The sequence below is a fragment of the Haliotis rubra genome, unplaced genomic scaffold, assembly GCF_003918875.1.
Source record: "Haliotis rubra isolate DU_JTF1 unplaced genomic scaffold, ASM391887v1 Scf1312, whole genome shotgun sequence".
In the NCBI taxonomy this organism is placed as follows: domain Eukaryota; kingdom Metazoa; phylum Mollusca; class Gastropoda; order Lepetellida; family Haliotidae; genus Haliotis; species Haliotis rubra.
The window spans coordinates 45,209-64,547 of NW_025765240.1; the positions used below are offsets into that span (position 1 = coordinate 45,209).

A 19,339-nucleotide genomic window follows, 5' to 3' on the forward strand; every position below is an offset into this window, starting at 1 on the left:
TTAGGCGTTCTTAAAAAAGGGTAAATATAGACAGCTTAGGCAAGGTTAAAGACAATGGGATTCCCCTTTTGAAAAGATTTTTCAACTGTTAAAACCATATATTGACACGTTAAATATTTTGAAAGCAGGTCGTTTTGCAATATTTACAAAGATTATACATGTTGAATTTTGTTTTACACGTTGCTCTTTTTCTGTTGAATTTTCATTTCCTTGAAAATATATCGTTTCGATTAAATTGTTTTTAACTCCAAAACCATTTCTTTGTTGTTGATTTCCACGAATTAAGAAGTTATCATCATCCTCATCTTCATTGTCATCAGGCCGCCTCCGTGGTGTAGTGGTTAGAGCGTTCGCCCGGAGAGCGGAAGGTCGCGGGTTCGATCCCCGACCGCGTCATACCAAAAGACGTTAAAATATGGTACTTGTTGGTCCCTGCCTGGCGCTCGGCATTAATGGGTACAACAAGGACTGGTCGGCTCGGAGTCAGTATAATGTGTCTGAGTGGGGTATTCGTGCTTCACTGCGGCATGGCATCTCAGTGGGCTAGCACTATAAAACCAGCTTCAGTCTGGGTTAGTACAAGCAGCCGCACATACACATACACACGCATGCACGTCATCATATGAGCGAAATATTCTCAAGCACAACGTTAAACCCAATTTCACCTCACCTCACCTCATTGTCATCAAGTTCATCATGAAGTTGTAGGCCTTTTGCGATGCAAATATTGTGCAGCCTTGCCGTTGCAACTATTATTTTGCAACATTTTGAAAGTTCAAATAGCATGCACCCTCCAGATTTGTGAAGACAACAAAATCTCATTTTCCAAACACCGATTGTCCTTTCACTTGTGTTTCGGGTTTTACGCTGAGAGATGTTATACCGTTGTTCATTTGGTCTTGTAGGATTCAACATAGGAGTAGTCATCCATGGAGCACATGCATACCCACTGTCTCCTAGCAACCAACAATCTCCCACCAACAATGAATGCTTCAGGTTTCACAGATTCCAAATATACTACCCATCAAAAGTTTAGACTCACTGAAAGCACTCCCTATATGTTATGAATATTTATATGGTTACATCGAAGATGAATTTCTCCACTACCTTGGGGGAACCAACTGCCAAATTTATGCAGGTGAACTGCACGAGTATCATGCATCAAATTGCTGAGTCACATGTGTGAATATCGTGCATGTGAACAGCTGCATTTTGGTGTAAAGTTTTAAGAATTTGCCAATTTTCACTGAGTGTCATCATTTATTGAACTCATGACAATAATTTTTTCAACGTTACTAATTCGTTTTACAATACATCAGTTCATGTGTAAACAAGCACCTTCAAGCAGTGTGGAATATTTTGAAAATCTAGTTTAGAACAGTTGACTGAAGTAAGTGGCTACATTTACACTAGTGAGTCTACACTTGTGATGGGTAGGATATGAGAATCGTGAATGCTGCCAGGCCATTGTTCAAATATGTTTGGTATTTGCAGTTGAGCCCTGAAATGATTCACAAGTTAAACAATTATGCCATGGTATCCTTTCCTAGATATAAACAAATGTTCATCTTTTCTTGGCGCTTTGATTGGGATTATGGAACCGTCTATAGATCCAAGCACATTTGGAAAATCAGCTATTTGGATGAAATCAGCTTTCATTTTCTGTTTTTCAACTTGTATTTTGGGAAAATTAAAATACTCATTGGCATGTTTGCTCCCAGTTGCATAATAACGAAGCGCTGTCACAACTTGAAGTGATACACTTAGAGCATTTGACAGACATGTAGGACGTGCAACATCATCTCTGATTAAATCACACAGTTAAAAACCTGTTGTGTCTGAATCTTGCTGTATTTCGGCATCATTCAGTGTGTCTAACGGATTATTTCTGTTGTGGAATACACGGTTGACATTATGGATTTTTCTGTCGTAGATATAAATTGCCATTTTGATAGGTTGATATGGATTACGACCAGTTAAAGACTGCTTAAAGGTTGGTCATGGGTACACCTTAAACACAGTCGCTAACTTGCCTTTTAAGGATTGTCCCAATTTTATGGATTACTTTGAGTTACACAACGTTGAAATAATGTATGCTTGATGATTAGCCTTAATTAAAGACAATCTAAATACTGCTTCGAGTTACGAGCCCATGTACACTAGGGATTGTTTTACAACACTGCAAGAGTCTGCACACAAAGTTGACTCCAAGGTTTTTACACCCAGTCACAGGTAGGCTCGATCCCAGCATCTTTAGCTCGCTGGATCACCAGCCTGGCACCTTAGATCGCTCGCCCACCACGGCCCCATGAATGAATTTCACTAAACAATCCTGTCATGCAGAAGGTTGTGCAGGGGAGATCTGTGTTCCTGGGCCATTATATGATCGCCCTTCTCTGACAAATATGTCAACATGAGATAAGTTAAAGGCACTGTATCACATCACACTTCTCTAAAAATAAATAAACCCATGAAGGTCTGGGTTAGAATATTGGTCTTCAGTAACCCATGCTTGTTGTAAGAGGATCAGGTGGTCAGGCTCGCTGACTTGGTTGACACATGTCATCGGTTCCCAATTTGCGCAGATCGATGCTCATGTTGTTGATTACTGGATTGTCTGGTCCAGACTCGCTTATTTACAGACTGCCGCCATATAGCTGGAATATTGCTGAGTACGGCGTAAAACTAAACACACTCACTCACTCACTAAAAACAAATAATGCATTTCTCTCAATAATACTATCAGCCCTCAGGGAAGCTACCATATAGTTTATTCCAAAAGATATTATGCATTTAGATCACAATATTAAATAAAAACTTTCAAATGAATTACTGCAACGTTGCATTAAATCGACTCTTGCACCCGCTACCGGCCGAACATTATTTCAAGTGCACTCTTTAGAGCGCTCATTACGAACATCCTACTCACAACTTGTGATTGAAACCAGTTCGGCAAACACCGACAAAACTGCCTGTGACAGTTTTCGATGTTTACACTCAATATGTGGCAAGTTTTGTCTGTTTGGAAGCTGTTTGCTCGAAGTCTGAATTATTGATTTGAGGCAAGTCGTAAGGGATAATAAGTCTTTTATTGTATCAGTAGGAAGCTAAAGTGAGTGAGTGTTTTTTATATGTATAATATCAATAGGACAAAATATTGTTCAAAATGTGTGACATTGTGCCTTTAATGGGTCTCATAAACATTGAACTAAGCTGACATACAAAAGAATGTACACACTCAGTGTTATGGGATTATTTAAAAAAACACACAATAGAAATATTTTGAAAAGTGTTTCAGTAGTGACTTACAAGTTACAAACATTGTCTACGTGTTGCCAAATCATTACCAACAATTTTAGTGCCCCTCCCACACAAAGACAATTTGAAAATATTTGAGCACATTACAGTGGAAAATGCATGTAAACAAATCTGACACAAACATGGCAAATAAATCGGCGTCCTTATAAAATACGAATTCCTGCTTTTGCGTAACAATATCATAAAGACACAGGTGTATTATTTCATTATAACTGACGGAACACATTTTAGTTGGGTTACACATATACTCTTAAATATGGTAGGGGAACCTGAACTTTCAATATGGATAGGAAGTATAAGGGTTAGCAAACGCACCACCATTTCTCTTTATCGCCACCCCTATGCCAACACAATGCATGGGATGCACGGTAGCCCCATACTTGTGCATGGTGTATCATTCTTGATCTTGATGGTTTTCAAGAAGGTCGATAAATCACTGTAGATCATTAATTTTGACAATCATCTTTCATCACACAGGTGTTAGTGTTTGTTTCTAGCCGATTTTTTGTTTGAAAATGAAAATTGTACACATGCAAATTTCATGTCATACAACAATCATCTTTCAAGAACGATTACTGTACAAAAAATATGGTCCTAAGGAAGTGCAAGTAGTGATGCACTCTCAAAACATTATTATCATATCAACATTGATTGACTCTAATATATCTCCCAATATTTTCAATTGTAAATTAAAAATGAAGTTTCTCTACTTTTTTTTAAGAGTATATATTTAAGCACAGAAATGTTTGGTATCACGACCTTACTATCGAGATACATTATGACTGCAACAAATGACGGACATCACTCCAGTAGTCTCCCAGGTCTGGAATATTTAAAAAGGGGGACTCATCAACCATCCCTTATATACTTACATCTACTGAGAGAAATGACGGAAGGTTCAGGGTGTCCGACAGGTCGGTGTCGTTCGTAGAACGATCGATCGAACACATACCTGAAAACATAAGACAGCAGTATTATGTTCATTTTCTTCACAAAGTCAAATGGACTAACGCTCAAGAAAAGTCTAGACCAGTTGGAGTCCATGGATTTGACAACTGATTTATAGAATTTATTGATTTTTTTTATTGATTGTTGTTTAACACTGCACTCAGCAATATTCCAGCTATATGGCAGTGGTCTGTAAATAATCGAGTCTGGACCAGACAATCCAGTGATTAACAGGATGAGCATTGATCTACACAATTGGGGTACAATGATATATGTCAACCAAGTCAGCGAGCCTGATCACCTGATCCCGTTAGTCACCTGTTACGACAAGTATGGATTACTGAAGACCACTTCTAACCCGGATCTTCATGGATCCCCAGTTGGGCTGTGTATTGGCAATGATACCTATATTGTTATATATTGCAAGTCAGTATATTTGACAATACATAGCCCTACAGGGTACCCGGTAGGATGAAATGATTATGGGATTTTCACCCTTTCATGCACCTCTCAAGCAGCATGTATTACATGCTCCCCAGGGAGTTGAGAATGAAAAGTAAGTGCATACTGCTCCAGTGACATTGATTCAATGATCTCATGTTTGAATATACACATATAAGAAGTCTTATCATCAATAGTTCTACTACAGATACACAACCATGACTAAGTCCAGCCCCTACAGTGTATATTGAACAAGTGCTATACAGTATCCCCTATAACACCTGCCAGAGGATGGGATAACATGGACCTATAGAGGATTATTAATTACTGGCAATCAAGGTACGACAAGACAGGTGTAAGCTGTATAATCTGCCTGTTGGCAGGTTCTGAACATAAATCACTGGCAGATTAAAGGAAGACTGTGGCATGTTGTTGGCAAGTGTGGAGGTATATTACACTTGGAGCCCGCCTTGATATACACAGGGTTAATATGGAGGGTAGGTTCCTAGTCTCATTTTGTCGGCAAGTGTGGAGGTATATTACACTTGGAGACCGTCCTTGATATACACAGCGTTAATATGGAGGGTAGGTTCCTAGTCTCATTTTGTCGGCAAGTGTGGGGGTATATTACACTTGGAGACCGTCCTTGATATACACAGCGTTAATATGGAGGGTAGGTTCCTAGTCTCATGTTGTCGGCAAGTGTGGAGGTATATTACACTTGGAGACCGTCCTTGATATACACGGCGTTAATATGGAGAGTAGGTTCCTAGTCTCATTTTGTCGGCAAGTGTGGAGGTATATTACACTTGGAGCCCATCCTTGATATACACAGGGTTAATATGGAGAGTAGGTTCCTAGTCTCATGTTGTCGGCAAGTGTGGAGGTATATTACACTTAGAGCCCATCCTTGATATACACAGGGTTAATATGGAGAGTAGGTTCCTAGTCTCATGTTGTCGGCAAGTGTGGAGGTATATTACACTTAGAGCCCATCCTTGATATACACAGGGTTAATATGGAGAGTAGGTTCCTAGTCTCATGTTGTCGGCAAGTGTGGAGGTATATTACACTTAGAGCCCATCCTTGATATACACAGGGTTAATATGGAGAGTAGGTTCCTAGTCTCATGTTGTCGGCAAGTGTGGAGGTATATTACACTTGGAGCCCATCCTTGATATACACAGGGTTAATATGGAGAGTAGGTTCCTAGTCTCATGTTGTTGGCAAGTGTGGAGGTATATTACACTTGGAGCCCATCCTTGATATACACAGGGTTAATATGGAGAGTAGGTTCCTAGTCTCATGTTGTTGGCAAGTGTGGAGGTATATTACACTTAGAGCCCATCCTTGATATACACAGGGTTAATATGGAGAGTAGGTTCCTAGTCTCATGTTGTTCAGCAAGTGTGGAGGTATATTACACTTAGAGCCCATCCTTGATATACACAGGGTTAATATGGAGAGTAGGTTCCTAGTCTCATGTTGTGGCAAGTGTGGAGGTATATTACACTTGGAGCCCGTCCTTGATATACACAGGGTTAATATGGAGAGTAGGTTCCTAGTCTCATGTTGTCAGCAAGTGTGGAGGTATATTACACTTGGAGCCCGTCCTTGATATACACAGGGTTAATATGGAGAGTAGGTTCCTAGTCTCATGTTGTCGGCAAGTGTGGAGGTATATTACACTTGGAGCCCGTCCTTGATATACACAGGGTTAATATGGAGAGTAGGTTCCTAGTCTCATGTTGTCGGCAAGTGTGGAGGTATATTACACTTGGAGACTGTCCTTGATATACACAGGGTTAATATGGAGAGTAGGTTCCTAGTCTCATGTTGTCGGCAAGTGTGGAGGTATATTACACTTAGAGCCCATCCTTGATATACACAGGGTTAATATGGAGAGTAGGTTCCTAGTCTCATGTTGTCGGCAAGTGTGGAGGTATATTACACTTAGAGCCCATCCTTGATATACACAGGGTTAATATGGAGAGTAGGTTCCTAGTCTCATGTTGTCGGCAAGTGTGGAGGTATATTACACTTAGAGCCCATCCTTGATATACACAGGGTTAATATGGAGTAGGTTCCTAGTCTCATGTTGTTGGCAAGTGTGGAGGTATATTACACTTAGAGCCCATCCTTGATATCACACAGGGTTAATACATGAGAGAGTAGGTTCCTAGTCTCATGTTGTCAGCAAGTGTGGAGGTATATTACACTTGGAGCCCATCCTTGATATACACAGGGTTAATATGGAGAGTAGGTTCCTAGTCTCATATTGTCATCCTTGATATAAGTGTGGAGGTATATTACACTTGGAGCCCAGATCCCTTGATATACACAGGGTTAATATGGAGAGTAGGTTCCTAGTCTCATATTGTCGGGTAAATGTGGAGGTATATTACACTTGGAGACTGGGTCCTTGATATACACAGGGTTAATATGGAGAGTAGGTTCCTAGTCTCATCTTGTCGGGCAAGTGTGGAGGTATATTACACTTGGAGACCCGTCCTTGATATACACAGGGTTAATATGGAGAGTAGGTTCCTAGTCTCATGTTGTCGGGCAAGTGTGGAGGTATATTACACTTGGAGCCCCCGATATCCTTGATATACAAAAGTGTGGGGTTAATATAGAGCCCATCCTTGATATAGTAGGTTCCTAGTCTCATGTTGTTGTTGGCAAGTGTGGAGGCATATTACACTAAGAGCCCGTCCTTGATATACACAGGGTTAATATGGAGAGTAGGTTCCTAGTCTCATGTTGTCGGCAAGTGTGGAGGCATATTACACTAAGAGCCCGTCCTTGATATACACGGGGTTAATATGGAGAGTAGGTTCCTAGTCTCATGTTGTCGGCAAGTGTGGAGGCATATTACACTAAGAGCCCGTCCTTGATATACACAGGGTTAATATGGAGAGTAGGTTCCTAGTCTCATGTTGTCGGCATGTGTGGAGGTATATTACACTTGGAGCCCGTCCTTGATATTCACAGGGTTAATATGGAGAGTAGGTTCCTAGTCTCATGTTGTCGGCAAGTGTGGAGGCATATTACACTACGAGCCCGTCCTTGATATACACGGGGTTAATATGGAGAGTAGGTTCCTAGTCTCATGTTGTCGGCAAGTGTGGAGGCATATTACACTAAGAGCCCGTCCTTGATATACACAGGGTTAATAAGGAGAGTAGGTTCCTAGTCTCATGTTGTGGTTCATGGAGTCCACAGAAATTGTACTTTTTACAAATTTAGTTTATATCCCAGCATGACGGCTGTTACAGGAGAAGACCTAGTTTTCAAAATCTATTTTTTATTCAAAATGTGAGGCAATATCCATTTGAAATATTTTTATTTTATGTTTACAAACTGTGCAAGACATTTGAGTATATTTATTTGATGGGCGATAGCGCAGCATGATGGCTGTCATAGGAGGAGACCTTATTTTTCATATTTTTCAAAAAATGTGAGGCAATATCCATTTCATATTTTTAAAATTATTTTCATGAATCTTACTTTCACAAACTGTGGAAGACATTTGATTTCATTTATTTGATGGGTGATATCCCAGCATGTAGGCTTTCACAGGAGGCGACCTTGTTTTCATTTCCTATTTTGTTTTCAGATGTAAGCATTAGGCATTTTGTCATATATATTTTTACAAATTGTGCAAGACATTTACTATGTACCCATTTATTTGATGGATGTGAGCAATGATTGATTAGTTGGACTTCATATTTCATGGCAAGTCTTTTACAAATTTAGATGTGTATTTGTTGGCTGTTACAGGGAAGACCTAGTTTTCAAAATCTATTTTTATTCAAAATGTGAGGCAATATCCATTTGAAATATTTTTTATTTATGTTTACAAACTGTGCAAGACATTTGAGTATATTTATTTGATGGGTGATAGCAGCATGATGGCTGTCATAGGAGGAGACCTTATTTTTCATATTTTTTCAAAATGTGAGGCAATATCCATTTCATATTTTTAAAATTATTTTCATGAATCTTACTTTCACAAACCGTGGAAGACATTTGATTTCATTTATTTGATGGGTGATATCCCAGCATGTCGGCTTTCACAGGAGGCGGCCTTGTTTTTCATTTCCTATTTTGTTTTCAGATGTAAGCATTAGGCATTTTGTCATATATATTTTTACAAATTGTGCAAGACATTTGTGTACATTTATTTGATGGATGTGAGCAATGATTGATTGGTTGGACTTCATATTTCATGAAGTCAAGAGTGGGTGTGTATTTGTTGCATAGCACAGAAATCACTGAGTGAGTGAGAGAGTTGGGTTTGACGCTTATAGTTACATGTATATCATGGAGTGCTAGCTTAATGTGGAAGGAGGGCGGTGGGGTAGCCTAGTGGTTGAAGCGTTCTCTTGTCACGGGTTTGATTCCGCACATGGGTACAATGTGTGAAGCCCTTTTCCGGTGACCCCGCTGTGATATTGCTGGAATATTACTAAAAGCAGCGTAAAACCATACTCACTAACTCATTAATGTTTAGGAAAGCCCAAAGTGTAATAGTTAAGACATTTCCCACTTCAGTGGAACCAGCAAGTAATGGCATATTCATGACAAAACCTAGACAGATAAACACAGTGAACTTCGATATGAACCATATGTTCATAGGTTCCTGGTTCATCCAAGGGATGCAACTCCACACAGCGAACCATAGAGTCAATAATTCAGAGATAGAAGAGAACACATTTTCTTAATAGGGAACATTAAATGATACGAGGCAGGGATCTTTATAATGAATTTGACAGAGTTGAAAATCTGAATATCTATTCATGTTAACATTACAAAAATATATTAAAAAACTCAAAGTGTCAATTTAAAATCTTGATTATCATGATCATAACCAAATTAGTTACATTTTAAAAAATATATGTTTAAACAAAATCACTTATAAGCATGGCTCCATATTGACATAATTATTGATAAAATCCAAGAATATTTTCACTTTCATTTTTCCCACAAAGAAAGCGCAAGGAAGGCTCAAAACAGGAGCACTTCTTGGCCCTCGTTATCAAGCTTATCAAATAATAATCACAAATATTACAATTTCCAGAACATAAATCATTTGGTGAAAAAGAAGAAATTTAGATAGATGATTGTTCTTACTAATCAGTACTATATATTTTCTGAAAAAGATACCTCTGCCAGACGAGCAGTCAGATTACAAAGACTCTGCTACAAAATCATTTTCACATTTATAAAAATAAAAATATAGTATTTGATAAGAAGCAGCTATTAGGTGCAGTATCATCAAGCTCTTATCTCAAGTCTCGCTGCTGCTGAACAAAGATCAGAGACTTCCCATGTCAGACAGACCTTTCCTCTGACCAATCAGAGCCTAGCTTTCCAGATCAGAAGGTGATAGGCAGAATGTGTTTTCTAATCAAGCAGCCTCGTAATGGGCAGTATGACCCGTTTGATCAAAATCTTCATCAATCTTGTGCTTCAATGGGAAAACATTTGAACAGTGGAGACTTTCCATTGCCCATGGGTATTACTGCCATACAATCTCCGCCATCAATTCAACATAAAGGATGTTCCTTTGTTCAGTTTTCAAATGTTAAATCAAGAACTTTGTCAACAATTATTTTCAAAGCACAGTCTTAAATGGAAGTTGGTGGTTTGGGACTAGTGACTTATGTCTTGAGAAAGCAGCTTTCTGATTGGCTAATGTCGAATTGTGAACTACTTCATTGACTGGTCAAAGTTCGTGACAGGTCGACCTGAAGGGACCTGTAATGGGGTGCCTCCAGGTCTCTGTTTAATGGTAGCAAGAGCTAAGATCTGATTTGAATGATATTGCTATATGCTGCATCAGGCATTCATTAGTCTGTCAAACAGACACAAATATAACCAATGCAGCTCATGCTAGTCTAGAATATGTGTCCAGTCCAGATTTCATCAGTTTCAGTTTGTAAATATGAAGAAAGTCTTTGGACTCAATTTCTATATATTTTATGATAATCATTTATGAGTGAGTATGGTTTTACGCCGCTTCCAGCAATATCACGGTGGGGGACACCAGAAAGGGGCTTCACATACTGCACCCATCTGGGGAATCGAACCTGGGTTTTCGGCATGAGGAGCCAACGCTTTAACCACAAGACTACCCTACAGCCCCTAATCATTTATGAAGAGTCTCTTTTCTGTAAAATATGTTCATTTCAGAGACAAGATGTTAATCTAAGCATTTATAGGAACATCCTTAACAAAACTTGAGCATGATATCAGCAAGAAGCAAGCCTCCCACTACCAGGGCAGTCTGCAACAGAATACCTCCCAGTATTTGTCTCTCAGCAAGATAAATCAAACCCATGCGATAAACGATCACCAAACAGAATACGACTTATAATTGTTGATACAAGCTGAAAGGTTTTCTTGTCAAGGAACTGCTTCAACAATAAACATGATAAGGACAGTTTATTGAACATAGGGTGTGGGAGTTTGTTGTTCCATGGTGCAGTCACAGCAAAATGGTTAGCTAATTGGGCACATGCTGCTTCTAATCAGCATGTGAGGTGTTTAATGCTGTTTTGAACAAAGTTTCAGACACATCGCTGTGTAAGCTTAATTTAGGATGGATGAAGTGTTACAGGTCCTAGATTTTACCATTTTTGTGAAATACATCAACAGAGGAGTCTTCCTGGCAATCCAAGAATCAGGGATTCGAACCTGGTACATGACTATGTCATGGAGAAATCATGCCAGTCTGTCTATTTCACTTCTGGGAACCAACAGAATTTACCAGTTTACCAGTTTGTTAAGACTCGGTGTAGCAGTGTAACGAATAATACTGAGCCTAAGTTTATTTATACAGCAGCATTTGCTGACTTTCTGACTTAAACCAAGTTCTGGATGATACAGAATGTCTCTATCAATCAGCATGATGGTTGGTTGGCTGGTTTGTTGTTTAATGCTGCAAAATTTCCAGCAATATGTAAATCGGTCTGTAAATAATCAAATCTGGACCAGACAATCCAGTGATCAACATCATGAGCATTGATCTACGCAATTGGGATACGATCAAATGTGTCAACCAAGTCAGCGAGCCTGACCACCCAATCCCGTCAGTTGCCTCTTGCAAGGGTGAGTGTGTCAGTGTGTGAGTGAGTTTAGTTTTATGAGCTGAAGGGGAAAGAGAAGATAGGAGATTGGTATGGCAAGTTATATCCAGCAGGTGAGGTGAGGTGAAATTGGGTTTTATGTCGTGCTTGAGAATTTTTCACTCATATGACGACGTGCATGCGTGTGTATATGTATGTGCTTGTACTAGCCCAGACTTAAGCTGGTTTTATAGTGCTGGCCTACTGAAATACCATCCCGCAGTGAAGCATGAATACCCCACTCAGACACATTATACTGACTCCGAGCCGACCAGTCCTTGTTGTACCCATTAATGCCAAGCGCCAGACAGGGACCAACAAGTACCAAATTTAACGTCTTTTGGTATGACGCGGTCGGGGATCGAACCTGCAACTTTCCACTCTCCGGCGGACGCTCTGACCACTACAGCACGGAGGCGGTCATATCCAGCAGGTGTTGCCACAGAATATTTACTGAGAATCAATACTTTTCCAAATATATTTTCTGTTTACAGAAACAAATGAGCCTTGCCACATCAAGACAGTAGTACCTCATCAGTCATGAAATGATTACATGTCAGAAAAACACTTTCCATTGTTCCTTACACTGCCTACAAAACACGTTCAGCTCTCATGGACAAGTGGCTGCATGTATCTCTCACAGCTGTTTCAGGATTTGTGGAAAGAGTCAGTGTTATAATCATTACTGTCTGTTCTCTGCTAAATTGAACTGATGAAATGCCAAATAGATATATACCCGAAAGCAACAATTCGTCATAAATAGCATGAAAGTTGTGTATTTGCCCATAGCAACTCATCACCATCATTTCAGACATTGTCATGGAGTATTTGGTGAATGAGTGAGTGAGTTTAGATTAATGCCGCTTTTAGCAATATTCCAGCAATATCACGGCGGGGGACACCAGAAATGGGCTTCACACATTGTACCCATGAGGGGAATTGAACCCGGGTCTTTGGCATGACAAGCGAAGGCTTTTAACCACTAGGCCACCCCACCACCCCTGTCATGGAGTAGAGAAAAGGTTGTTAAACAAACAATCATGTAGCGGTAGATGTTGGTGTTGGTGACTGTTGTGACAACCTGACTGGTGGGTGTTGTGGTGGTGTGGTGTTATGGAGGTGAGGTGGTGTGGAGGTGTGGTGTTGTGGAGGTGTGGTGGTGTGGAGGTGGGGTGGTGTGGAGGTATGGTGGTGTGGTGGTAGTGGAGGTGTGGTGGTGTGGTGGTGTGGAGGTGTGGAAGTGGGGTGTTGTGGAGGTGTGGTGGTGTGGAGGTGTGGTGGTGTGGAGGTGTGGAGGTGTGGTGTTATGGTAGTGTGGTGGTGTGGAGGTGTGGTGGTGTGGAGGTGTGGAAGTGTGGAGGTGTGGAGGGTATGGAGGTGGTGGTGGTGTGGGTGTGGGGTGTTGTGTGGTGTGGTGGTGTGGAGGTGTGGAGGTTTGGAGGTGTGGTGGTGTGTGGTGGTGTGGAGGTGTGGTGGTGTGGTGGGTGGTGGTGTGGAGGTGTGGAGGTGTGGTGGTTTGGAGGTGTGGTGGTGTACGTGGTATGGAGGTGTGGTGGTTTGGAAGTGTGGTGGTGTGTTGGTGTGTTGGTGTGGTGGTGTGGAGGTGTGGAGGTGTGGAGGTGTGGAGGTGGTGTGGAGGTGGTGTGTTGGTGGTGTGGTGGCGCCCAGAATTAATTCCCCACATGGGTACAATGTGTGGAGCCCATTTTATGGTGTGCCCTGCCGTGATATTGCTGGAATAGTGCTAAAACTATACTCCAGCAATATCATGGCAGGGGACACCAGAAACGTACTTCACACATTGTACCCATGTGGGGAATTGAACCTAGTCTTCAGCGTGACAAACGAACACTTTAACCACTAGGCTACCCCACCGCCCAATGGACTTGAGGTCCTAAGACTCCCCCCATATCATTGTGACCTAAACCTTATCATTAAGAACTTGCCTGTGTCATTATGAAGGGCAGTGTTGGCAGAAGCAATACACCATGGAGAAACTGTAGAGAACTATTTTTGACAATATTTGTAAAACAAGTTTAGTTTTAAGCCGCACTCAGCAATATTCCAGGTGTATGGCGGCGGTCCGTAAATAATCAGATCTGGACCAAACAATCCAGTGATCAACAGCATGTCATCGATCTACCCAAGTGGGAACTGATGACATGTGTCAACCCAGTCAGGGAGCCTGACCCCATTAGTCCCCTCTTACGACAAACATGGGTTGCTGAAGGACAATTCCAACCCGGATCTTCACGGGTCACTGCTTAAATTCAGGATCAAGACATTCAGACTTGGCTGACCACTGCAGACCTGAACTGGACTACTTTCTTAGTACATTCTCTAAGGACTGGGACAAAATATCAAAGAATTTATGAACCATTGCAAGAAAACAAAACCCACAGATTCAGATTACAGCATCATATCTAAATAATTTAAACATTTTCTCACTGTATACGGAACAAAACTCATTTTCTAAAATGGTGTCTTACCCAAACATAACAGCTGTGTATAAATACTTGAGTTGGGACCAGGAAAGCAAGTGCTTGACAAGATGAGACATTTTGAACAACCAATCCTCATTGGCTAGGAATTACATCCTATATTTTTATGTGATAAAAGAATTAAACAAAATAAGGTCAAACTTACGGAGGCTCCTTTTTATCATCTTGCCCTTCAGCCATCATTCCGTCCACATATTCTTCAAACGACGATCCTAAGTACCCGTTGCCGCCTCTTCTTACCACTTCCAGGGAACTACCAGAATACAGCATCCACTGTCCATACGTTGATTTTAAACTCTTCAAAGTCCATTTTTCAGGATCAGTCCAGTCTTTAGCGCCATTCCGGAACTTTAATAGCACAGGCTTTTTTAACCGATATTCCTTGTCAAACCGTTCCTCGGTAATTTCATCAGCGTAACACCCTGTCAATATGGCACACATCGATATCATATTTATCAAGTGTCACTTGATCAGCTTCCCGCCACTTTTCAGCAGGCGTGACTAAACTTCCAGATTTGTGTGGTGTAGATTTAGTATGACATAGATCAAGACAAATGATCCCAAAGTCTTTCAGTATAATGGCAGTCCCTACTACCGCTAGAAAAGCCAGTACCCCTGTCTGGTAAGGTTTCAGGGAAGACTCGGGCAGGGGATCACTGCGTTCAGGCTTCACATCGCCATTCTTTTCCTCCTTGCTACTTTCTGTCATTTTTAGAGATCTGAAATAAATCATAATTTCCTGAATCGTCCATAAGATTTGATAATTAAACAGGATGTAATGAGTACAATTAATTGATACAGTCACACATCATCAGTGAAGGCTGAAGAGGTTGGTCATTTCATTGTATCCCAGTTGCATAGATTGATGCTCATGCTGTTGATCACTGGATTGTCTGGTCTGGTCCAGGCTTGATTATTTACAGACTGCCACCATATAGCTGGAATATTGCTGAGTGTGGTGTTAAACAAGCAAGCAAGCAACCAACCAGCTAGCCAACCAACCAGCTAACCAAACAACCAACCAGCCAACTAGCTAACCAATCAACCAAGCTATTTCAGTGGCAGATTCCCACTTCCAGATTCCTTGTTGATAACACTATGGGCAATATATAAATAATTGTTCATCCTGAAGCTTTTGAGTGCAGTGTGTGCTTACACCAGTCCATGCACCTGTGTAATACTAAAAGCTGAATACAAACATGTGACAACTTCACAACTGTCCAGCTACCTTTGTAAAAGTTAACACCTGAAAACAAACCTTACACCTGTATATTAACCTGTGTCAAAATTAACCCTGAAAAACATTTGTCCATAAGATCCCAGCTAACGAATCTATGTGAAGAAGGTAACACTGCTTGTATTGCTCTTACCTGTCCAGCTACTGACATTTAGCAATATTTAGCTAAATCGTGTTATGGGATGCAAATTAGTTAGCACCTAATAACAAACTTCACACTCATCCACATACCTGTGTAAATTAGTTAACACCTGATAACAAACGTCACACTTGTCCATGTACCTGTGTAAAAGTTAATACTTGACAACAAACTTCACACTCGTCCACGCACCTGTGTAAAAGTTAACACCTGACAACAAACTTACACACATATCCACGTTCCTGTGTAAATTAATTAACACCTGATAACAAACGTCACACTCGTCCATGTACTTGTGTAAAAGTTAATATTTGACAACAAATTTCACACTCGTCCATGTACCTGTGTTAAAGTTAATACTTGACAACAAACTTACACTCGTCCACGTACCTGTGTAAAAGTTAATAATTGACAACAAACTTCACACCTGTCTACTTACCTGTGTAAAAGTTAATACCTGACAACAAACTTCACACCTGTTTACTTACCTGTGTAAAAGTTAATCCTTGACAACAAACTTCACACCTGTCTACTTACCTGTGTAAAAGTTAATGCTTGACAACAAACTTCACACTCATTTACATACCTGTTTAAAAGTTAACATCTGACAACAAACTTCACACCTGTCTACTTACCTGTGTAAATTAGTTAGCACCTGACAACAAACTTCACACCTGTCTGCTTACCTGTGTAAAAGTTAACACCTGACAACAAACTTCACATCTGTCTACTTATCTGTGTAAATTAGTTAACACCTGACAAGAAACTTCACACTCATTTACATACCTGTGTAAAAGTTAACATCTGACAACAAACTTCACACCTGTCAACTTATCTGTGTAAAAGTTAATACCTGACAACAAACTTCACACCTGTCTGCTTACCTGTGTAAAAGTTAACACCTGACAACAAACTTCACACCTATATACTTATCTGTGTAAATTAGTTAACACCTGACAAGAAACTTCAGACTCGACCACGTACCTGTGTAAAAGTTAATACTTGACAACAACTTAGTTAACACCTGACAACAAACTACACACCTGTATACTTACCTATGTACAGTATCTGTGGCACTTCTTCGAACAGCTCCGTGTTCCCTAGCCTCATCAGTCACATGACCACCAGATCTCAGTGCTGCCACCTTCAGTGAACCATGTTTGTCCCTTGTTGTAACACGGATGCCGTCATCTCGAATCCGAGTTCTGCCAGTCGATCGACATTTCAGAGTTGGAGCTGCAGGCATGATAACACGGTACAGATTGGGTGCATACAATTTCAAATTTCCATAATTATTTGATAAATGTCACTTCGAGGAACCTTTCTTGCGGACAGCTGTGGATAATGGGCTTCACAGGTGTTGGTTTGTATAGCTCCAAAAGACTTAGTTCTCATGAATCACAATAAATGTATTATCGATATCGATATCTGTATAAAACTGCTGTTTGTACCTGAACCATTGCACAGTAAATACAAAATACCACATTCAAGGTAGTTTCAGTCACGTACACTCTATTCCACTTCACAAAACACGAACATCTTCAACAAGAAGAGATAGACAGACATGTATAATTTTCACCAGGAAATCATGATCACTTCAACACAAAAGTCACGAAACTGGCACTGTCAAAGATCTCAATCCGGAAAAACAGTTGTCACCAAGGAAACAGACAGATCCACTTGACAAAATACAGAAAGAACTATCAGTCAGTAAATAGCTTGATACAGTGTAGCTCTTAAAGACACATCAATGTCAGCCTAATACATACAGAGCTTCAAATATAATCACAGTCTGACGACATGACAAACAATTATTCTGACTTCAGTCAAAGTAAACCCACACTCTTACAATTTCAGCTGTATGTGTGATCTGTTGTCAAACTTTCTATAAATAGCCGTGAGTGAGTTTAATTCTCACTGACTGACATAGCTATGAAGTCAGAAGATATATGTATTCTGGTTATAACAAATACCCACAAAATGCTCAACATTTACACAAAAGTTATTGTGAGTTGTACTTAAAGTAATCTATGGTTATTGTTACAAGATCATATACATTACATATACAGATTATTATGTTCTACTTATAAGTCCTATATAAGACACAGCCTGTGTGTGTTGAACACTTGTCTTCCATGATACCAAAACTCATACTATGTGCTTGTATGCTGATTTTGTACATACTTTTAGATTTTCAGAGTTGACATTTCAAACATAGAAATCATCAGAGTCATGAAAACCATGACATGAGTGTAAAACTGATGACCAATTACATAATGATTGAATTCTATTTATATATGACACAGATTCGATTACGCCACAACCCGTGAGAAAATTGTCGAGATATACAAGCAGGACAAGTGCAATATTCTTGACACAAACACAGACATTATAACACAGGTCAGATCTCGATAGGACAGAATCTCCTCCTTGGTTGTAGGAATGCCAGAAGCAATAAAGATCATTTGTGTCTCCAATGAATGTACACTGAATCACTCAGTCATCAGTTGTCTCTACCAAGCAGGCCAGGTTCATGATGGTAACACCTCGGGAATTACGATCATTAAACCAGTCTGTTGAAATTTATACTGCTGTTTGAAAGTTTCAAGTCCAGGTGACTTACGACGACAACAATCACCTGTCACAATTAACTGTCAACTGACATTTAAACGATTTCTTGTAAGAACTGGAACACAAAATGAAATCTTGACAATCTGTATCCTTGAAAAACTGTTGTTTAAAGTTTCCATCCACAGTACCACATGGCAAACACACAACCAGGACTTAGATGTACCGTAGGCTGCACAGAATGTGATTGCCTGCGTTAAACAGGAGAACCTGTGCCTGTCGACCATAAAGTATAGGGTCTACATTGTGTCTGGGATGAGTACTGCCTGTCGACTTTATCTGCGTGACTTGTACCACAAGCACATGGTGAAGGTTGATCCCCCTCACAGTAGGAAGTAGACACAAGCTGATTATCAAGGTACACGCAGGCAGGGTGTAGACTCGCTGACAAATATACGTGTTAACAAATGTACTTCGAGCTGTTCCGTTAGGGCTAATTATGTCGAAATCTTCCTATCATCTCAGGATTTTAAGGAGATTTTGGAGTGTTGTGTTATGATTATGACAATGTATTGCTGCTGATATACAGTAAGTGCTCACTAATGGTTATCTCAGGTTAAAGTCTAGGTGTATTTACCATGCGCTGTTAGTTGTGTGGTGTTTAGCAATACTGACAGTCCTCACAAAGATCAACCTGCCCTGTCGTTATAGTGAGTGAGTTTAGTTTTACGCCACACTCATTCCAGCTATATGGTGGGAGTCTGTAAACAGTCAAGTCTGGACCAGACAATCCAGTGATCAACAGCATGAGCATCGATCTATGCAACTGGGATACAATGACATGTGTCAATCAAGTCAGCTAGCCTGACCACCCTATCCTCTTAGTCGCCTCTTACAACAAGGGTTACTGAAGACCAATTCTAACCCAAATCTTTACGAGTCCCCTGTTGTTATAAGGTAAGTGACTGGCAAATAATGTTAAACATTTTTGTTTGTTGAGTGAAATAGTGATATGTTAAGGCAAGACAAATTTATTTTTCTGTCATACTGACAA

The 19,339-nt window shown here is 40.2% G+C and overlaps 1 protein-coding gene across 1 annotated transcript in view; it reads right to left on the minus strand.

Annotated features, from left to right (window-relative positions):
* Positions 1 to 18,725, minus strand: part of LOC124267466 (F-box protein At5g06550-like) — a 40,130-nt gene extending 21,405 nt beyond the window's left edge. Inside the window, 4 exon segments of the mRNA XM_046702386.1 lie at positions 4,191 to 4,244; positions 4,246 to 4,270; positions 14,487 to 15,060; positions 16,773 to 18,725. Of these exon segments, the coding sequence (XP_046558342.1) occupies positions 4,191 to 4,244; positions 4,246 to 4,270; positions 14,487 to 14,791 (384 nt within the window). The 5' untranslated portion in view covers positions 14,792 to 15,060; positions 16,773 to 18,725.
* Between the last annotated feature and the right edge of the window lie 614 nt (positions 18,726 to 19,339).